Here is a 23,378-nt window from a genome sequence, read left to right as displayed (position 1 = left end):
CAGTGGTGGGTAGTATATGGGGCTTTGGTGACAAAACACACAAGCGGGTATGGTATATGGCATACCACAGCTAAGGGCTGTTCTAAGGCACCACGCAAGCGGAGTGCCTGGACACAGCCCTTAACCGTGGTATATTGGCCATATACCACAAACCCCCAAGGTGCCTTATGTCACGTTCTGACCATAGTTCTTTTGTGTTTTCTTTGTTTTAGTGTTGGTCAGGACGTGAGCTGAGTGGGCATTCTATGTTGTGTGTCTAATAGTCATTGTCTCTGATTGGGAACCATATTTAGGTAGCCTGTTTTGTGTTGGGGTTTGTGGGTGGTTGTCTTCTGTCTTTGTGTCTATGCACCAGATAGGACTGTTTCGGTTTTTCACATTTGTTGTTTTCATATTTGTAGTGTTCACGTTTATTGTCTTAATTAAAGTCATGATGAACACTAACCACGCTGCGCTTTGGTCCGATCCCTGCTACACCTCCTCTTCAGACGAAGAGGAGGAAATCTGCCGTTACACCTTATTGCTATTATAAACTGGTTACCAACCTAATTAGTGCAGGAAAAACAAATGTTTTGTCGTAAATATGGTATATGGTCTGATATGTCAGCCAATCAGCATTCAGGGTTCAAACCACCCAGTTTATAATTAAAGTTAGTGCAAGGAAAAGGTAGTGCATAAGGGAAGTACCAAAACACTGTTTATAGGGGAGGCGCATGCAAGCAGATGGGGACATTGGCTAGGATGGAAGAATTATATAGTAAAAAATGCAAAAAAGAGTGAATGTAAACCTAGGAAAAAACACACTACCATCCCCTGTGCCCAATAAAAAACACACAACCCTCCCCAAAGCAAAATAAAAAAGTTTTCCCACGTAAATTTCCCAAGTAAAACCCCTCCCACGTAAATTTCGATCTGTCCCTAATGTAAAACTAGCTTCGCTGGCGTGCGGGCTATTCAATGGAAAACGAAAGCTATTACTGTTCTTCTCATGGCGTCCAGCAGCGTAAATGGTAAGACGCATTAAATATGAACTGATTAGATTATTTTCTTACAATGTTTTATTTTTGTTTTATTCCCTTCCCTTTATGTTTCATATCAAGCGGTATGGTGCGTGAATTGTTGTTGTTTCGTGTCAGACAGACGGCTTTGATTCAATAGGTTCTAGCCAACTTGACAACACGTTAAAGTTCATTTAGGCGTTTTATATAAAACTCACGTTTCTATGTCTACTTTGTTCTCAGGTATAGTCTTTATTGTAAAGTTACTATAATAGTAGGATTTTGTTTCTAGGAAATTCTAACATGCTTTCACTTTCATTTCTGTAATTCATAACAATGTCCTATAATGCTCAGGATAGACAAACTGGTAGACTAAAAACAAGGAAGCCGTGCCTATACGCAGCTACACTACATGACCAAAAGTATGTGGACATCTGCTCGTAGTACATCTCATTCCAAAATCATGGGCATTACTATGGAGTTGGTCCCCCCTTTGCTGCTATAACATCATCAACTCTTCTGGGAAGGCTTTCCACTTGATGTTGGAACATTGCTGCGGGGACTTGCTTGCATTCAGCCACAAGAGCATTAGTAAGGTCGGGCACTGATGTTGGGCAAGTAGGCCTGGCTCGCAGTTGGCATTCCAATTCATCCCAAAGGTGTTTGATGGGGTTGAGATCAGGGCTTTGTGCAGGCCAGTCAAGTTCTTCCACACCGATCTCAACAAACCATTTCTGTATGGACTTCACTTTGTGCATGGGGGCATTGTCATGCTGTAACAGGAAAGGGACTTCCCCGTTGCCACAAAGTTGGATGCACAGAATTGTCTAGAATGTCATTGTAAGCTGTAGTGTTGAGATTTTCCTTCACTGGAACTAAGGGGTCTAACCCAAACCATGAAAAACAGCCCCAGACCATTATTCCTCCTCCACCAAACTTTAAAGTTGGCGCAGTGCATTTGGGCAGGTAGCGTTCTCCTGGCATCTGCCAATAAGATGAAGAGTTCAAAAGAGTCTGAAGTTGAGGACCCATGGGACATAAAAGGCATAGTGTGGAATATATATATATATATTTTTTTTTCACCTTTATTTAACCAGGTAAGCTAGTTGAGAACAAGTTCTCATTTACAACTGCAACCTGGCCAAGATAAAGCAAAGCATTGCGACACAAACAACAACACAGAGTTACATATGGAATAAACAAGCGTACAGTCAATAACACAATAGAAAAAAAGAAAGTCTATATACAGAGTGTGCAAATGGTGTGAGGAGGTAGGCAATAAATAGGCCATAGTAGCGAAGTAATTACAATTTAGCAGATTAACACTGGAGTGATAAATTAGCAGATGATGATGTGCAAGTAGAGATACTGGTGTGCAAAAGAGCAGAAAAGTTTTTAAAAAACAATATGGGGATGAGGTAGGTAGATTGGGTGGGCTATTTACAGATGGACTATGTACAGCTGCAGCGATCGGTTAGCTGCTCAGTCGGTTAGCTGCTCAGTGTTCCAGTCACTGGCAGCAGAGAACTGGAAGGAAAGGCGGCCAAAGCAGGTGTTGGCTTTGGGGATGACCAGTGAGATATACCTGCTGGAGCGTGTGCTACAGGTGGGTGTTGTTATCGTAACCAGTCAGCTGAGATAAGGTGGAGCTTTACCTAGCATAGACTTATAGATGACCTGGAGCCAGTGGGTCTGGCGACGAATATGTAGCGAGGGACAGCCGACTAGAGCATACATGTCGCAGTGGTGGGTGGTATAAGAGGCTTTGGTAACAAAACGAATGGCACTGTGATAGAATGCATCCAGTTTTCTGAGTAGAGTATTGGAAGCTATTTTGTAGATGACATCGCCGAAGTCGAGGATCGGTAGGATAGTCAGTTTTACAAGGGTAAGTTTGGCGGCGTGAGTGAAGGAGGCTTTGTTTGCGAAATAGAAAGCTGATTGTAGATTTGATTTTGGATTGGAGATGGGTAGTGATGTTAGTCGGGTGGGCGGGTGCGGGCAGCGAACGGTTGAAAAGCATGCATTTGGTTTTATTAGCGTTTAAGAGCAGTTGGAGGCCACGGAAGGAGTGTTGTATGGCATTGAAGCTCTTTGGAGGTTAGTTAACACAGTGTCCAAAGAAGGGCCAGATGTATACAGAATGGTGTCATCTGCGTAGAGGTGGATCAGGGAATCACCCGCAGCAAGAGCGACATCATTGATATATACAAAGAAAAGAGTCGGCCCAAGAATTGAACCCTGTGGTACTCCCATAGAGACTGCCAGAGGTCCAGACAACAGGCACCCTGATTTGACACAGTGAACTCTGTCTACGAAGTAGTTAGTGAACCAGGCGAGGCAGTCATTTGAGAAACCAAGGCTATTGAGTCTGCCGATAAGAATACGGTGATTGACAGAGTCGAAAGCCTTGGCCAGGTCGATGAAGACGGCTGCACAGTACTGTCTTTTATCGATGGTGGTGATGATATCGTTTAGTACCTTGAGCGTAGCTGAGGTGCACCCGTGACCAGCTCAGAAACCGTATTGCACAGCAGAGAAGGTACGGTGGGATTCGAAATGGTCAGTGATCTGTTTATTAACTTGGCTTTCGAAGACTTTAGAGAGGCAGGGCAGGATGGATATAGGTCTATAACAGTTTGGGTCTAGAGTGTCACCCCCTTTGAAGAGGGGGATGACCGCAGCAGCTTTCCAATCTTTAGGGATCTCGAACGATACGAAAGAGAGGTTGAACAGACTGGTAATAGGGGTTGCAACATTGGCGGCGGATAGTTTTAGAAAGAGAGGGTCCAGATTGTCTAACCCAGCTGACTTGTACGGGTCCAGGTTTTGCAGCTCTTTCAGAACATCTGCAATCTGGATTTGGATGAAGGAAAAGCTGGGGACGCTCGGGCAAGTAGCTGCGGGGGGGCGGAGCTGTTGGCCGGGGCTGGGGTAGCCAGGAGGAAAATAAGGTATAGCTAAAGGGGTGGTTGGCCATAGAATAAACATAAAATTGGGTACTGGTGTGCTTCTGCACCCATTTTAGGTTGTGTCAGGGTGGCGGCGGTGGCGGTTGTGTCAGGGTGGCAGGGTGGCGGCGTGGCGGCAGGGTAGCCTAGTGGTTAGAGCGTTGGGCTAGTAACCGAAAGGTTGCAAGTTCAAATCCCCGAGCTGACAAGGTACAAATCTGTCGTTCTGCCCCTGAACAAGGCAGTTAACCCACTGTTCCTAGGCCGTCATTGAAAATAAGAATTTGTTCTTAACTGACTTGCCTAGTTAAATAAAGGTTAAATGTAAGTCGCTCTGGATAAGAGCGTCTGCTAAATGACTTAAATGTAAATGTAAATGTAAAATGTGTCACAAATATCTGGCTCTCCAATGTCCAGTCATATTATTATTATTTTTTTTATTAACAACAATTTTAACAATATACAAACATATCTTTAAAAAACTATTTCACCAAATAACACAGAAACTTTATACACAAGGGAAGACACATTTAAACAAAAATACACAAGGCTTCACAGGCATTTAGGGTTCCGTTTGCTTTACAGTATTTCAGATTACACGGCATTTTCAAAAAAAATGCCGTAAAATAAAGTTCAATTAAAAAATTAAGAGTTTTCTTTTGCCGACTTGCATTTATGTTAATAATTTTTACCATATATAATGAAAATATGCATTATTTATACTTTGTTTTGATTTAAATCATGAAACAAAAGTAAAACATCTTTACCATCAAGATGAACCCTAGCACCGGTTGATCTAAAAAATAAAAGTTGTACATCCATCCAAAAGATCAAATACATTAAAATAATAAATTACTTATAGTTTGACAAAACACACACTTTTTATCAAAATACATTTGAAATATTGTCAGTACTGTCATGCCGCTAGCCCTTTCAGTGAATTGGCTATTAGAGATGTGAACAAACCCCCCTCTCCTGTTAGGAGGGGAGGTTGGGGCAGTTTTACAACTTTTAGGAGGGGACAATGGTTTTGGGTTCTGTTTCCCAAAACCATTGTTACTAAAGTTGCACTTGAAAATGCTTGTTACTTACCAAATGCCTCAGACTACTCGTAACACAGCTTAGTGCATCGTTAGAGGTGTTTTTCCCTACCGCATCACTTCATACACAGAAGATCTCTGCTAAACATAGAATCAAGATACTTCTCTGTCTATGACTTCCGATAACTTCAGAACTAAGTTGACTTCAAGTACAAAGTTGCCAATGTCTTTGCAATTGTTACAAACAAGCGAAGGATACAAATATGCTTCACATGAAAACTGAGATGACTGCATGAAAAGATAAATAGTCTACAGTATAGTGATGTTTAGTTTGCGAATGATTCATTATTTTTGAACAACTATTTTTACTGACTCGAGAGTCGTGATTTGTTTTTCTGAGTGAGTCGTTCGTTTGACCTGCTATTGCTGGCTTCAATGAGTTCTACAGCAGGAGTAATTGCAGATCGCTTTTAGGGGCGTTTTCTGATATCGGCGTTTCTTGATATCAAGTTACACCCATTGATGCTCGCCATTGGTCTGTGTGTCACGTTCCTGACCTGTTTTCCTTTTTCTTGTATTTATTTAGTTGGTCAGGGCGTGAGTTGGGTGGGTTTGTCTATGTTTGATTTTCTATGTTGGGATGTTTGTGTTCGGCCGGGTATGATTCTCAATCAGAGACAGCTGTCAATCGTTGTCCCTGATTGAGAATCATACTTAGGCAGCCTGGGTTTCACGTGTGTTTTTGTGGGTGTTTGTATCTCGTGTCAGTGTTCGTGCCACACGGGACTGTTTTCGGTTTGGTTACGTTTGTTGTTTTGTGTCTTGAAGTGTTCTGTTTTACTTTCATTAAATAATGAACACTAACCACTCTGCGTGTTGGTCCGATCCATGCTCCTCCTCGTCTGAGGAGGAGAACGACTATGACAGCCGTAACACTGTGGCCCTTTCTTTCACATCGGGGACAACAGATGTTGACAACTGTTGCATTGTAGCTAAGCCTAACCCAAACTCTTTTCCTAACCTTAACCTCATTCACCTAACCTGCCACATTAATTATCCTAACCTGCCACGTTAGTTATCCTAACCTGCTATGTAAACAAATCATCTGTGTCAAGAAACAATCAAATCAAATTTGTCACATCCGAATACAACAGGTGTAGACCTTACCGTGAAATGCTTACTTACAAGCCCTTAATCAACAATGCAGTTCAAGAAATAGAGGTAAGAAAATATTTACTTAATACAAAAAGTAACACAATAAAATGACATAACAATAACGAGACTATATACAGGGGGAACCGGTACCAAGTCATTGCGCGGGGGTACAGGTTAGTTGAGGTCATTTGTACATGTAGGTAGGGGTAAAATTACTAGGCATAGATAATAAACAGCAAGTAGCAGCAGTGTAAAAACAAGGGGGGGGGGTAACGCCAACGGGCATTACCTGATATCAAGGAACGACCACATCAAGAAAAGCCTTGAATTGCGGTCTGCAATTACACCATGACCTCAACTAACCTGTACCCCCGGTCAGCGGCTCCAGAGACGTTCTCCGACCACAAACTGTCTGCCATATGCTGTCTGTCATATGCTCGCAGGAAAATAGATCAGAAACATAGAGAACAAAAAATACATGTTTGGAACTGATAATTGATCACATGGTGCTAGAATGACTGAAATTCATTGATTATTGAATGTTGTAGTGGACACAGCTTTGTAAAAGCAAAACAAACACAGCCTCGGCTCGACAAACTCAAACTCGTGAACAAATCGTTTGGGGGGCTGCAGTTTGCAACTGTGCTTATCACCTTGCCTGGCTACACAATCTAGTCCAGTTGCGGCCACAACTAGACCTCTATTCAAATGTATCAAGAAATAATCATATTTGTATGCTTAGCAATCAACAAATGTACATTGTTTAAAGCACAAGTCTCAGTCACAAATGTGACAAATATGGCTAGGTTGTAGATTCGAAGGAACATTAAAATAAGGGAAAACTTCGGTGCTGGTTTTAGGCTGGCAGTAACCACTACAGAATTTCCGTCAAAACAATGATGAGGCTGTATTCCAGATTAAGGGGGTTTATTGAAGACACACACACACACACACACACACACACACACACACACACACACACACACACACACACACACACACACACACACACACACACACACACACACACACACACCACTATTAGTTCTAAGTTCCAACCCAGTAATAACTATAGAGTGGTTCTACAAGGGTAGAAAAGAAAGGACATATTATAATACACTATTATTTAAAAGGGGTAAGGCTATACACAGATACAACTTGACTTATCTGAATGATAATGCAATAGCAGGATAAAGCTGCAGTCTTTATGTAACGGATGTGAAATGGCTAGCTAGTTAGCGGTGGTGCTCGCTGATAGCGTTTCAATCGGTTACGTCACTCGCTTTGAGACCTTGAAGTAGTGGTTCCCCTTCTCTGCAAGGGCCGTGGCTTTTGTGGAGCGATGGGTAACGATGCTTCGTGGGTGACCGTTGTTGATGTGTGCAGAGGGTCCCTGGTTCGCGCCCGGGTCGGGGCGAGGGGACGGTCTGAAGTTATACTGTTACATTTACTGCTACATAATACAGATCTAATATGCTCACATTGACTGAAGTATAATGTGGCCCGAGAGTACACATGAGAAAACTGTGTCACTAAACCAAGCTTTTTATTAAAATAGGCAACTCAGTTAAGAACAAATTCTTATTTACAATGACAGCCTACCCCGGCCAAACCCGGACCAACCCTATGGGACTCCCAATCACGGCCGGATGTGATACAGCCTGAATTCGAACCAGGGTGTCTGTAGTGACACCTCAAGCACTGAGATGCACTACCTTAGACCGCTTAGACCTTAGACCGCTGCCCAAGTTAATAGTGGACAGAGCGAGGGTGCTCATTAACCAGTTTAAACATGCTATACATGGTCATTAAGCTGCTGCAATATATATTATATATATTATATAGGCTGTACAATATAAGGACTATGCATAGAATGGAACTACTTTAACAAAGCTATTACCATTTTACAAGCAGGGTTGGGGAGTAATGGATTACATGTAATCCGTTACATGTAAGGGATTACCAAAAACGGTAACTATAATCCTTTATGTTACCAGCGAAAATATTGTAATCAGATTACAGATACTTTTCAAAACTAGATGATAACTTCGAGCATTACTTTTAAATTCAGAAAGGATATTTGCGGGAAAAAATCGGATACTTATCTGTTTTCTCAATGACATTCAAAAAAAAGCACAAATTTAAGTTTGTTCCACCTGAGCGAGTCTGATCACAAGTCAGAGACCACTATGATGACACACCAAATGTGTTTGACGGATTGCGGGAAAAGAGCAAGAATAGGCTTTTGTAGGCTACAGTCCAAGCTATGTCTTCCAGTTGTGCGACTGCTGTCGGCATCCAAAGATTATCCAGCTTGAATAAACGCTAGGAGGTAAGGATGACAGCAGTGGTGTAGTCTACGGCAATACGGATATCACTTATTATTGATATCTACACAGCGTATTGATGTGACTCACACTGCTGCGCTCTCATTTAAAAACTGTAATATCTTATGCTTCACGGAGTTGTGGCTGAACGACAACACTATCAACATACAGCTGGCTGGTTATACGCTGTACCGGCAGGATAGAACAGTGGCGTATTGTAAGACAAGGGACGGCGGACTATGTATTTTTGTAAATAACAGCTGGGGCACGATATCTAAGGAAGTCTCGAGCTATTGCTTGCCTGAGGTAGAGTATCTCATGATAAGCTGTAGACCACACTATCTGTATGTCAAGGCTGTGGGTAACTGGTGAAAGGAGTCAGGCGCAGGAGAGCTGAGATGCGTGGACATGGTACTTAATTCAAGACAACACCAGTACAAACACAATACTATGGTGCTGGAAAAATACCGGTAGCATGAATTAAACGGGCGTAACAACAAAACCCGGCAACAATAATACCAGCCGTCAGAATACAGCCTAACAATTAAACAAACACGCACACAAACATGGGGGAAACCAGAGGGTTAAATAATGAACATGTAATGGGGGGAATTGAAACCAGGTGTGTAGAAAACAAAGACAAAACAAATGGAAAATGAAAAGTGGATCGGTGATGGCTAGAAGGCCGGTGACGTCGACCGCCGAACGCCGCCCGAACAAGGTGAGGGACCGACTTCGGCGGAAGTCGTGACAATGTATTTTTCGTAGCTGTTTACATACCACCACAGTCAGAAACTGGCACTAAGACAGCATTGAATGAGCTGTATTCAGCCATAAGCAAACAAGAAAGCGCTCACCCAGAGGCGGCACTCCTAATAGCCGGGGACTTTAATGCAGGAAAACTTAAATCCGTTTCACCAAGTTTCTATCAGCATTTTAAACGTTTTAAACGTGCAACATTTTAAACGTGCAACCAGAAGTTTTTCCCACAGGGGGCCAGTACAAAAAAAGTATGAATGTATGTACTTGTAAGTCGCTCTGGATAAGAGCGTCTGCTAAATGACTTAAATGTAAATGTAAATGTAGAAGGGAAAAAACACTGGACCACCTTTACTCCACATACAGAGACGCATACAAAGCTCTCCCTTGCCCTCCATTTGGCAAATCTGACCATAATTCTATCCTCCTGATTCCTGCTTACGAGCAAAAATTAAAGCAGGAAGCACCAGTGACTAGAACAATAAAAAAGTGGTCAGAGGAAGCAGATGCTATGCTACAGGACTGTTTTGCTAGCACAGACTTGAATATGTTCCGATTCCTCCGATGGCATTGAGGAGTACACCACATCAGTCATTGGCTTCATCAATAAGTGCATCGATGACGTCTTCCCCACAGTGACCGTACGTACATACCCCAACCAGAAGCCATGGATTACAGGCAACATCCGCATTGAGCTAAAGGGTTGAGCTGCCGCTTTCAAGAAGCGGGACTCTAACCCAGAAGCTTATAAGAAATCCCGCTATGCCCTCCGATGAACCATCAAACAGGCAAAGCATCAATACAGGACTAAGATCGAATCGTACTACACTGGCTCTGACGCTCGTCGGATGTGGCAGGGCTTGCAAACCATTACAGACTACAAAGGGAAGCACAGCCGAGAGCTGCCCAGTGACATGAGCCTACCAGACGAGCTAAACTACTTCTATGCTCGCTTCGAGGCAAATAACATTGAAACATGCATGAGAGCACTAGCTGTTCCGGAAGACTGTGTGATCACGCTCTCCGCAGCCGATGTTAGTAAGACCTTTAAACAGGTCAACATTCACAATACCGCAGGGCCAGACGGATTACCAGGACGTGTACTGCGAGCATGCGCTGACCAACTGGAAAGTGTCTTCACTGACATTTTCAACCTCTCCCTGTCCGAGTCTGTAATACCAACATGTTTTAAGCAGACCACCATAGTGCCTGTGCCCAAGAACACTAAGGTAACCTGCCTAAATGACTACCGACCCGTAGGACTCACGTCTGTAGCCATGAAGTGCTTTGAAAGGCTGGTCATGGCTCACATCAACACCATTATCCCAGAAACCCTAGACCCCACTCCAATTTGCATACCGCCCCAACAGATCTGCAGATGATACAATCTGTATTGCACTCCACACTGCCCTTTCCCACATGGACAAAAAGAACACCTATGTGAGAATGCTATTCATTGACTACAGCTCAGCTTTCAACACCATAGTGCCCTCAAAGCTCATCAATAAGCTAAGGACCCTGGGACTAAACACCTTTCTCTGCAACTGGATCCTGGACTTCCTGACGGGCCGACCCCAGGTGGTAAGGGTAGGTAACAACACATCCGCCACGCTGATCTTCAACACAGGGGCCCCTCAGGGGTGCGTGCTCAGTCCCCTCCTGTACTCCCTGTTCACGACTCCAACATCATCATTAAGTTTGCCGATGACACAACAGTGTCTGATCACCGACAATGACGAGACAGCCTATACGGAGGAGGTCAGAGACCTGGCAGTGTGGTGCCAGGACAACAACCTCTCCCTCAACGTGATCAAGTTTAAAGGAGATGATTGTGGACTACAGGAAATAGAGGACCGAGCACGCCCCCATTCTCATCAATGGAGCTGCAGTGGAGCAGGTTGAGAGCTTCAAGTTCCTTGGTGTCCACATCACCAACAAACTAACGTGGTCCAAGCACACCAAGACAGTCATGAAAAGGGCACGACAAAACCTATTCCCCCTCAGAAGACTGAAAAGTTTTGGCATGGGTCCTCAGATCCTCAAAAGGTTCTACACCTGCAACATCGAGAGCATCCTGACTGGTTGCATCACTGCCTAGTATGGCAACTGTTCGGCCTCCGACCGCAAGGCACTACAGAGGGTAGTGCGAACGGACCAGTACATCACTGGGGCCAATCTTCCTGCCATCCAGGACCTCTATACCATGCAGTGTCAGAGGAAGGCCCTAAAAATTGTCAAAGACTCCAGCCACCCTTGTCATAGACTGTTCTCTCTGCTACCGCACGGCAAGAGGTACCGGAGCGCCAAGTCTAGGTCCAAGAGGCTTCTAAAAATGTTCTACCCCCAAGCCATAATACTTCTGAACATCTAATCAAATGGCTACCCAGACTATTTGCATTGCCGCCCCTCCCCTTCTTTTACACTCTTGCTACTCTCTGTTGTTATCATCTATGTATATTCACTTTAATAACTCTACCTACATGTACATATTACCTCAACTGAACGGTGCCCCAGCACATTGATTCTGTACCGTACCCCCATGTATATGGTCTCGCTATTGTTATTTTACTGCTGCTCTTTAATTACTTGTTACTTTTATTTCTTATTCTTATCCGTGTTCTTTTATTTTTTAAACTGCATTGTTGGTTAGGGGCTCGTAAGTAAGCATTTCACTGTAAGGTCTACAGCTGTTGTATTCGGCGCATGTGACTAATAACATTTGATTTGAGTAGAGTAGAGCTGGCTAACAAGTCCTTAGTTTTGGGGTCATGCTCATTTAAATCAATTTGGCTAATCTATACTTTTATATTTCCAAGTCCTATTCTTGAAGATCAAGGGGTGTAACATTTATTAGAATGACTGTAATTCTGATATACTTTGGTTTTTAATGTATAGATATCATTTAATCGTATTATTATATGTAGTAGAAAGCGATGGGTTAGAAGAAGCCTACGTAACCAACCCATAAAGTAAAATGTAACATCCATATATGGCCAGTTATGTAAACTTTGATATTGATTTATCCTGCAATATATGTAATTCAATTGGTAACATACATTTTGTCTTCTTCTAATGCCTAGCCTGGCTAACTGGCTAGTAAGCTAGTAATGACAATGCACATAATTATCTTACAGAGTTCTCCCCCCGACAGCATGTAACATACAATGAGTATATAAAACATTAGGAACACCTTCCTAATATTAAGTTGGATGCCTTTTTGTCCTCGGAACAGCCTCAATTCGTCGGGGCATGGACTCTACAAGGTGTCAAAAGCGTTCCACAGGGATGCTGGCCCATGTGACTTCAATGCTTCCCACAGTTGTGTCAAGTTGGCTGGATGTCCTTTGGGTGGTGGCGTGAAAAACTCAGCAGCGTTGCAGTTCTTAACAGACTCAAACCGGTGCGCTTGGCACCTACTACCATACCCTGTTCAAAGGCACACATACACAATCCATGTCTCAATCGTCTCAAGGCTTAAAACTCATTCTTTAACCTGTCTCCTCCCCTTCATCTACACTAATTGAAGTGGATTTAAAGATGCACTATGCCGAAATTGCTCCGCCTTTTACTGGTTGCTAAAATTAGAATAGTTTATGTGACTAAACAAGGAAGTATAGTGTAGAGAACCATTGTACCATCTAAACCACTGTGAAATATATTTTCCATGACCCAAAATATTGTATTTTCAGCTGTTTGAAGCTGGTGTACAAAACCGAAAGTTTAAAAAAAAAAACATAGGAACGGGAAGCATAGAAATAGTGCACATAGAACAGATCTACCGCTTCTTAGACTTGCTTTCAATGCAAATGACAGAACAATAACACACATTTCTATGTGAATTTGGTCGGGTCCCCAAAAAAGTTACATATTGTAGCTTTAACAGGTGACATCAATAAGAAATCACAGCTTTCACCTGGATTCACCTGGACAGTTTATGTCATGGAAAAGGCAGGTTTTCCTAGTGTTTTGTACACTCAGTGTACATCACATTGAAAATATTCACTCATATTATGCACACACAAATATGGCTGAAACATTGAGCAACTTGTCTTCTGAGAATTCACAAATTGTCCACTTGTCTTCACCGCAACTCACTGGCTGGAATCTATTGACGGTACCATTACTGGTACTGAAATCTATAGTATGGGGAGGAGAGTTGTTAGATTTCAGGCTAAGTCATGTTGCAATTCTCCTAATTTCCACAAGGGGCCTACATTTTACATGTAGCTCCTATTTTTGTGGTTTACTTTTAACAATGGAAAATTATTTATTTGTATGATGTGCCTTTCTGATTTATATTATACAGAAAATATTACAAAGTAATGCATATAAAATAACAAAACTGGTACCAATTAACACTGCAATGTAATTTACAATAACCTACTGTATTCAGTATTTACAGTTTGTTACTGTTGATTATACATTTATTTACCGTGACAATTACAGGATTTTTTTTACAGTGTACAAAACACAATTTGATATCACACTGGTCCAATATCACACTGTATTCACAGCTTCTCTTCTATTTCCTATTGTTCTATTCTATTCTATTGTATTTCTATTCTATTTTCCCTGTCCAGACCCAAGTCAAGGGAACAGCTACCAGGAGAACTTCAGCTGCTCTGAGAGTAACTCTGAGAGCAGTGCTACAGAAGAGGAATCAGACAGTGATGCAGCAGGACCCAGTCAGAGGCACACTCCATCTACCTCAGCCCAGTGTCAGCAGGTCAGTATATCAAGCATCCTATTTTTTTGTCGTTTCGATCTGGGGCTCAAATGAAACCTTTTACGTAAAAAATAAATAAAATAGCCTGTACAAATGAACTGTTCAACTTTACAAACGGCACCCCATATAATTCCTTCTAAAAAGAAAAGTGTGAACAATATGATATCATATAATATGGTAATTTAGCGGATGGTTTTACCCTAACCCTTATTCTAACATATATTAAATAGTTTTTTTTTCCTCAATCTACAAACAATACCCATAATGACAAAGCAAAAACAGGTTTTTAGACATTTTTGCAAATGTATAAAACATTTCAAATATGAAATATGACATCTACGTAAGTATTCAGATCCTTTACTCAGTAGTTTGTTGAAGAACGTTTGGCAGCGATTACAGCATTGAGTCTTCTTGGGTATGGCGCTACAAGCTTGGCACACCTATATCTGGGGAGTTTCTCCCATTATTTTCTGCAGATCGTCTCAAGCTCTGTCAGGTTGGATGGGGAGCGTTGCTGCACAGCTATTTCAGGTCTCTCCAGAGATGTTCGATCGGCTTCAAGTCCGGGCTCTGGCTGGGTCGCTCAATGACATTGAGACTTGTCCCGAAGACACTCCTGTGTTGTCTTGGCTGTGTGCTTAGGGTCGTTGTCCTGTTGGAAGGTGAACCTTCGCCCCAGTCTGAGGTCCTGAGCACTCTGGAGCAGGTTTTCATCAAGGATCTCTCTGTACTTTGCTCCATTCATCTTTGCCTCGACCCTGACTAGTCTCACAGTCCCTGCCACTGAAAAAGATCCCCACAGCATGATGCTGCCACCACCATGGTTCACCGTAGGGATGGTGCCAGGCTTTCTCCAGATGTGGCGCTTGGCATTCAGGCCAAATAGTTCAATCTTGTTTTCATCAGACCATAGAAACTTGTTTCTCTTAGTCTGAGAGTCTTTAGATGCCTTTTGGCAAACTCCCAGCGGGCTGTCATGTGCCTTTTACTGAGGAGTGGCTTCCGTCTGGCCACTCTACCATAAAGGCCTGATTGGTGGAATGCTGCAGAGATGGTTGTCCTTCTGTAAGGTTCTCTTATCTTTTTCCTGACCAAGGCCGTTCTCCCCCGATTGCTCAGTTTGGCCAAGCCGGCCAGCTCTAGGAAGAGTCTTGGTGGTTACAAACTTCTTACATTTAAGAATAATGGAGGCCACTGTGTTCTTGTGGATCTTCAATGTTGCAGAAATATTTTGTTACACTTCCCCAGATCTGTGCCTCGACACAATCCTTTCTCTGAGCTCTATGGACAATTCCTTTGACCTCATGGCTTGGTTTTTGCTCTGACATGCACTGTCAAATGTGGGACTTTATATAGACAGGTATGTGCCTTTACAAATCATGTCCAATCAATTGAATTTGCCACAGGTGGACTCCAATCAAGTTGTAGAAACATCTTAAGGATGATCAATGGAAACAGGATGCACCTGAGCTCAATTTCAAGTCTTATAGCAAAGGGTCTGAATACTTATGTAAATAAGGTATTTGTTAAATGCGGAAGACACATTTCAATTGAATACATTCGGTTGGACAACTGACGAGGTATCCCCCTTTCCCTTATTTCAGTTTTTTATTTTTAATACGTTTGCAAACATTTCTACAAACCTGTTTTCACTTTGTCATTATGAGATATTGTGTGTAGATCGCTGTTTTGTTTCAATTCAATTTTATAATAAGGCTATAATGTAACAAAATCAAGGGGTCTAAATACTTTCCGAAGGCACTGTATATTCTGTGTAATTCATGCGCTCATATCTATTTCAGTTTGGTTGATTATATTATATTTGATCAGGATCAGGAAGAGCCTTGCCGGTACTACAACAGCGGTTGCTGCCGGGATGGGAAAAGATGCCACTACCGACACATCTGCAAATATGCCTTGAGAGGCAACTGTCGCTATGGAGCCAAGTGTCACCTCAAGCACCCCAGCTCCTCCTCTGACAGGGATGGAGGTGGTGGGAGGAGGGACAGAAGGAGGTCTTCATCTGGAGGGAGAGGAGGAGGTGGGAGAGAAAGGAGGAGGTCTTCATCTGGAGGGAAAGGAGGAGATGGGAGAGAAAGGAGGAGGTCTTCATCTGGAGGGAAAGGAGGAGGTGGGAGAGAAAGGAGGAGGTCTTCATCTGGAGGGAGAGGAGGAGACCGGGCCAGGGAAAGGTCTTCATCTAGAGGTGAGACATGTACTAGGCTGTAATAAGGTCAGGGAGGGAGGGAGGGAGAGGAGGAGACCGGGCCAGGGAAAGGTCTTTATCTAGAGGTGAGACATGTACTAGGCTGTAATAAGGTCAGGGAGGGAGGGAGAGGAGGAGACCGGGCCAGGGAAAGGTCTTCATCTAGAGGTGAGACATGTACTAGGCTGTAATAAGGTCAGGGAGGGAAGGAGAGGAGGAGACCGGGCCAGGGAAAGGTCTTCATCTAGAGGTGAGACATGTACTAGGCTGTAATAAGGTCAGGGAGGGAGGGAGGGAGAGGAGGAGACCGGGCCAGGGAAAGGTCTTCATCTAGAGGTGAGACATGTACTAGGCTGTAATAAGGTCAGGGAGGGAGGGAGAGGAGGAGACCGGGCCAGGGAAAGGTCTTCATCTAGAGGTGAGACATGTACTAGGCTGTAATAAGGTCAGGGAGGGAGGGAGAGGAGGAGACCGGGCCAGGGAAAGGTCTTCATCTAGAGGTGAGACATGTACTAGGCTGTAATAAGGTCAGGGAGGGAGGGAGAGGAGGCGACCGGGCCAGGGAAAGGTCTTTATCTAGAGGTGAGACATGTACTAGGCTGTAATAAGGTCAGGGAGGGAGGGAGAGGAGGAGACCGGGCCAGGGAAAGGTCTTCATCTAGAGGTGAGACATGTACTAGGCTGTAATAAGGTCAGGGAGGGAGGGAGGGAGAGGAGGAGACCGGGCCAGGGAAAGGTCTTCATCTAGAGGTGAGACATGTACTAGGCTGTAATAAGGTCAGGGAGGGAGGGAGAGGAGGAGACCGGGCCAGGGAAAGGTCTTCATCTAGAGGTGAGACATGTACTAGGCTGTAATAAGGTCAGGGAGGGAGGGAGAGGAGGAGACCGGGCCAGGGAAAGGTCTTCATCTAGAGGTGAGACATGTACTAGGCTGTAATAAGGTCAGGGAGGGAGGGAGAGGAGGCGACCGGGCCAGGGAAAGGTCTTCATCTAGAGGTGAGACATGTACTAGGCTGTAATAAGGTCAGGGAGGGAGGGAGAGGAGGAGACCGGGCCAGGGAAAGGTCTTCATCTAGAGGTGAGACATGTACTAGGCTGTAATAAGGTCAGGGAGGGAAGGAGAGGAGGAGACCGGGCCAGGGAAAGGTCTTCATCTAGAGGTGAGACATGTACTAGGCTGTAAAAAGGTCAGGGAGGGAGGGAGGGAGTCAACAAGTTTGCTTCAATTCAATCCATAAATCTTGAAACGTTTAGAAATGTTAATTGACCAAGACTGAAAATGGACAATGGCCTAATCAAGCTAATATGTTTGTGTTTGTGACCATGAACAGAGATATTTATGTATGCAATGAATGAGCGTGTTGGGGGCGTAATTTACCTGTTTTCATTTTGTGACTCCCTGTCAGGGGCTCAGCGTGACTTTAGCGGGCCCTACAAATGGCAGTTGGAAGATGGACATGGCTGGAAGGACATAGCCAACGATCACATTCTGGAGGCACAGTACTCCCAACCCAACAATAAGGGCATCAATATCTACAACACCCCCTACGGGTAAGGAGAGGAAGTACACCTGATGGTGTTAGTTTAGTTCAGAGCCAGATAGGCCTACATACATTGTCTTTATATATATATATATGCTACCATTCAAAAGTTTAGAGCCACTTAGAAATGTCCATGTTTTTGAAAGAAAAGCACATTTTTTGTCCATTAAAATAACATCAAATTGATCAGAAATACAGTGTAGACATTGTTAATGTTGTAAATGACTATTGTAGCTGGAAACGGCTGATTTTTGTATTGAATATCTATATAGGCAAACAGGTCCATTATCAGCAACCATCACTCCTGTGTTCCAATGGCACGTTGTGTTAGCTAATCCAAGTTTATCATTTTAAAAGGCTAATTGATCATTAGAAAACTATTTTGCAATTATGTTAGGACAGCTGAAAACTGTTGTTCTGATTACTTAATATTGTGTCTCTCTCTCTCTCTCTCTCTCTCTCTCTCTCTCTCTCTCTCTCTCTCTGTCTCTCTGTCTCTCTGTCTCTCTGTCTCTCTGTCTCTCTGTCTCTCTGTCTCTGTGTGTGTGTGTGTAGAGCAGTGAGTATTGATTTCAAGGCGATGAGAGTCCGCGGTAAGAAGAATCTGAGGGTGAGGCGTTTGGATGGTCAGCAGACAGAGTGGATCTGGTTCTACTCAACTAGCAAAGGCTGGATCAAGTATGGAGAAAAGGTACAGCAAAACACCATGCAACAACCCCAAGTGTACCGTTGTCTTTAGAAGCTGAACTTAGGAACATGCCAAGGTTGAGGTCAATTCCATTTCAATTCAGTCAATTCAGGAAGTAAACTGAACCATGGAAACCTCTTCTGGAACTCTGGAATCCTCTACTCTAGTCTTAATTCAGCTTAGAAACATCATATCATATGACATGTAATGCTATTGAGAGAAAAAACGTGTCACAGAAACCATTGTTGAGTGACGGGAAGAGTGTTTGTTTTTTCTCTCAGGATTCCAAGGGAAACCCAGGCCCCATCCAGAGTTCTGAGATCGAGCAGAAATTCCAACGCAACCGTAACGGTTGTCTTACATTCAACATCGGCTCCGATACCTTCGAGATCCGATTCAGACGTGAGTGAGACTGAAAGAAACCTTAGACAAACACTTATATTGACATTAAAACTTTAATGTCAAATCAATCAAATCACACTTTATTTGTCACATGCGCCAAATACAACTGGTATAGACTTTACCGTGAAATACTTACCTAAGAGCCCTTTCCCAACAATGCAGAGTTAAAAAGTAAGAAACATTTGCTAAAGAAAAAAAGGAAATAGTAACACAATAAAATAACAACAATGCGGCTATACAGTATATACAGTTGAAGTAGGAAGTTTACATACACCTTAGCCAAATACATTTAAATTCAGTTTTTCACAATTCCTGACATTTAATCCTAGTAATAATTCCCTGTCTTAGGTCAGTTAGGATCCCCACTTTATTTTAAGAATGTGAAATGTCAGAATAATAGTTGAGAGAATTATTTATTTCAGCTTTTATTTCTTTCATCACATTCCCAGTGGGTCAGAAGTTTACATACACTCAATTAGTATTTGGTAGCATTGCCTCTAAATTGTTTAACTTGGGTCAAACGTTTCGGGTAGCCTTCCACAAGCTTCCCACAATAAGTTGGGTGAATTTTGGCCCATTCCTCCTGACAGAGCTGGTGTAACTGAGTCAGGTTTTTAGGCCTCCTTGCTCGCACAAGCTTTTTCAGTTCTGCCCACAAACTTTCTATAGGATTGAGGTCAGGGCTTTGTGATGGCCACTCCAATAACTTGACTTTGTTGTCCTTAAACCATTTTGCCACAACTTTGGAAGTGTTCTTGGGGTCATTGTCCATTTGGAAGACCCATTTGCAACCAAGCTTTAACTTCCTGACTGATGTCTTGAGATGTTGCTTCAATATATCCACATAATTTCCCTGCCTCATGATGCCATCTATTTTATGAAATACACCAGTCCCTCCTTCAGCAAAGCACCCCCACAACATGATGCTGCCACCCCCGTGCTTCACGGTTGGGATGGTGTTCTTCGGCTTGCAAGCATCCCCCTTTTTCCTCCAAACATAACGATGGTCATTATGGCCAAACAGTTCTATTTTTGTTTCAACTGACCAGAGGACATTTCTCCAAAAAGTATGATCTTTGTCCCCATGTGCAGTTTCAAACCGTAGTCTGGCTTTTTTATTGTCACGATCGTCAAAGGTAGAGAGTGAGGACCAAGGCGCAGCGCGTGAAAAGAACATCTTCTTTTATTTAGAAGAGAACAAACACAAAATGAAACCACTTTAACAAACTAACAAAATAACAAAACTGACGAACGTGAAGCTAAGAATGAACTAGTGCATACATGCAACATAGAACATCGACATAGACACAGCGACAATCACCCACAAACAAACAGTGAGAACAACCTACCTTAATATGACTCTCAATCAGAGGAAATGCCAAACACCTGCCTCTAATTGTCTAATTGAGAGCCATACCAGGCAACCCTTTAACCCAACATAGAAACACAACACATAGAAATGCCCACCCAGCTCACGCCCTGACCAATAAACACATACAAAACAAGAGAAAACAGGTCAGGAACGTGACATTTATGCCGGTTTTGGAGCAGTGGCTTCTTTCTTACTGAGCGGCCTTTCAGGTTATGTTGATATAGGACTCGTTTTACTGTGGATGTAGATACTTTAGTACCTGTTTCCTCCAGCATCTTCACAAGGTCCTTTGCTGTTGTTCTGGGATTGATTTGCACTTTTCGCACAAAAGTACGTTCATCTCTAGGAGACAGAACGCGCCTCCTTCCTGAGCAGTATGACGGCTGTGTGGTCCCATGGTACTTTTGTTTGTACAGATGAACGTGATACCTTCAGGCGTTTGGAAATTGCTCCTAAGGATGAACCAGACTTGTGAAGGTCTACAATTATTTTTCTGATGTCTTGGCTGATTTATTTTGATTTTCCCATGATGTCAAGCAAAGAGGCACTGAGTTTGAAGGTAGGCTTTGAAATACATTCACAGGTACACCTGCAATTGACTCAAATTATGTCAATTAGCCTATCAGAAGCTTCTAAAGCCATGACATTATTTTCTGGAATTTTCCAAGCTGTTTAAAGGCACAGTCAACTAAATGTATGTAAACTTCTGACCCACTGGAATTGCGATACAGTGAATTTTAAGTTAAATATTCTGTCTGTAAACAATTGTTGGAAAAATTAATTGTGTCATGCACAAAGTAGATGTCCTAACCGACTTGCCAAAATAATAGTTTGTTAACAAAACATTTGTGGAGCGGTTGAAAAACAAGTTTTAATGACTCCAACCTTAGTGTATGTAAACTTCCGACTTGTACTGGGCCGTACGCGCTAATGGATCCATGTCCTTCACTGGTCGTTGCCAAGCAGTTGCCAGTCTGTGACTCACTCATGTCTGTGACTCACTCAAAACAGAAAGACTCAACGTAACTGGGAAAGTGAACGTATGTGAATAAACATTTTCTGTGTTGTTTATTAGTTTCTCTGTTCATGATGTGTGTGTGTGTGTGTTTGTCAGAAATGAGACAGGTGAACGGCAAGAGGAAGAGGAAAGTTGTCCGTCGTCCACAGTACCAACCACCTCAAAGCGGAAATCTGTAAGTTCAAACACAATCGAACAGATTGCCCCTTTAGGAGAAGACATCTACTGTGCCATAGACAAAACCCTCATTATTTGAATGTGCTGATTTGAATGTCTTGATATTTTACTTGAGACAAACGAACCGGTCTCTCTGATTTGAACAGAATTGGTCGAGTGACGTCTGCTTTCCAGAGAGTGAAGATGTCCCCAGCGGGCCAGAGTGAATCTCCAGAGTGGCAGTTTGGGGGGAAAAGTGGGCGATGGCACACCTTCAAAGACAGTGCTGACATTGAAGACCAGTACCAGCAGGACTTCAATGGATCCATGTCCTTCACTGTCAACGGACAGACCTACAAGCTGGACTTTTCAGGTAGGAGGCCTCAAGACGTGTGTAGCCTTGCAGAAGATGTGTAACTCATGTTAGAGGAGAGAGAACTTCAGTGGGATCTCTTTTGAAGGTCATCATTCTTATAGTAGGTCTTAATCAATTAGATTTTCTAGAAAAGGAATGACAATATGTATTTAGGCCTTGTCTGAAGCATTCTCTAAATGTCTCTGTCTTTTGCAGCCATGAAGCAAACCAACCAGTCTACAAGGGTGACGCGCAACATCAGGCGTGTCTAGAGAGCATGAGGAACAACTCAACACTCCAACATCATCATTGCTGTTTATTTTAGGGGACGTAGAATTGTTGGGTTGCTATTGTTTACATGCAAGAACCTGCCATTAGATCACGAACGAGAAATACATGCCTATTGCAGAAAAGGACTACAGATAATGGATATACTCCTGTATACACTGTGTATGAAACAACATGCACAATAACAAACTGTTTACCTTTTTCTGTGTGTTTATTTTTTTTGCCCCGCAAAAGCAAAGTGCAGTATCTGCAAATTTGGTAAAAAACATTTGATCTGTTGTAATGGCCTGGTGTAATATGTGATAATAAGGCATTTAGTTTCCTGACAAGAACAACCCAGTCAATCAGAATATATCATGAAGTACCAAAAATTGCTGTATGTCTGTGTAACGGATGTGGAATGGCTAGCTAGTTAGCGGTGGTGCGCGCTAATAGCCTTTCAATCGGTGACGTCACTTGCTCTGAGACCTTGAAGTAGTGTTGCCCCTTGCTCTGCAAGGGCCGTGGCTTTTGTGGAGCGATGGGTAACGATGCTTCGTGGGTGACTTTTTGATGTGTGTAGAGGGTCCCTGGGTCGGGGCGAGGGGACGGACTAAAGTTAAACTGTTACATCTGGACAGAAAAAGACTTTGAAGTCAGATTTTGCTGTTAATTATTTTAATCAGATATTGCACTTTGCCTTTGTAGGGTATGCATATATGAGGAATGCTGTAGCAGACTGCCATGATCAAGTAACTGGGACATTTAGTTAGTTGTGTGCATGATGTTGAAATGTAGGTCATACATTTTTATCTCAGGTGTTGTTCGAAAAGACCGGAATATTCAAAGCCCTCATTAAATAAGTCTTAATATTTTAATTTAATCATTTATTTGAATCAAGGGTCATAGCCAGTTATATATATACACATCATTGGTCATCTAGCTTGTGTTCATTTCTAACATGGTTGTTCAGAATAAACAGCCCACTGACTGCCTTGTACTTTACCCCTAGATGAGTTACATTTTTATTGCTGCAATAAATTCTCAGAAGAACTGTGAGTAAACAAATTCTGTTACGAACAGTTGAACAGTTTGACTTTTAGCAATGATGAATTGATTAGGTTTTATGAAAATCAATGCAATACAATCTACAGTAATGTGGTAGTAACAATGTTGGAATAACACTGCGTTAAAATGTTCCTATAAAGGGGCCTGACGCTTGTCCTTGGTACCTCAATATGATTGAAAGCTTAAACTGCCGTATTGTTACTGTACACACTGAATAAAGACAAAAACAGTATATGTTTCCATGTAATAAGGTTTTGATTAAAAGCTGAATAAAATCTGAAATGTTTGAATGCTTTTATTTTGTGTTCTGGTAGTTTGCACGATTGTTCTTGGTTCTACTAACTCTGCG

At 42.6% G+C, this 23,378-nt stretch overlaps 1 protein-coding gene across 1 annotated transcript; it reads left to right on the top strand.

Annotated features, from left to right (window-relative positions):
- Positions 1-930: 930 nt before the first annotated feature.
- si:ch211-244b2.4 (uncharacterized protein LOC541512 homolog) lies at positions 931-23,315 on the top strand. Its single transcript, XM_038995379.1, has 10 exons — positions 931-1,010; positions 13,811-13,956; positions 15,787-15,997; positions 17,109-17,240; positions 17,569-17,713; positions 18,259-18,394; positions 18,673-18,793; positions 21,280-21,358; positions 21,507-21,712; positions 21,911-23,315. Exons 1-10 carry the CDS (start codon positions 989-991, stop codon positions 21,964-21,966), a joined length of 1,254 nt encoding a protein of 417 aa, XP_038851307.1. The 5' UTR covers positions 931-988; the 3' UTR covers positions 21,967-23,315.
- The last annotated feature ends 63 nt before the right edge of the window (positions 23,316-23,378 follow it).

Source organism: Salvelinus namaycush, chromosome 6, assembly GCF_016432855.1.
Source record: "Salvelinus namaycush isolate Seneca chromosome 6, SaNama_1.0, whole genome shotgun sequence".
Classification (NCBI taxonomy): domain Eukaryota; kingdom Metazoa; phylum Chordata; class Actinopteri; order Salmoniformes; family Salmonidae; genus Salvelinus; species Salvelinus namaycush.
The sequence above is the reverse complement of the archived record's forward strand: the minus strand, read 5'-3'. Positions and strand labels throughout refer to the sequence as shown.

Coding starts and splice junctions, on each gene's coding strand:
- si:ch211-244b2.4 (XM_038995379.1), top strand. CDS start 989: ATGGCGTCCAGCAGCGTAAATG. Junction 15,998..17,108: donor ATCTGGAGGGAGAGGAGGAG/GTGGGAGAGAAA, acceptor TAATAAGGTCAG/GGAGGGAGGGAGAGGAGGCG. Junction 21,713..21,910: donor CTACAAGCTGGACTTTTCAG/GTAGGAGGCCTC, acceptor TGTCTTTTGCAG/CCATGAAGCAAACCAACCAG.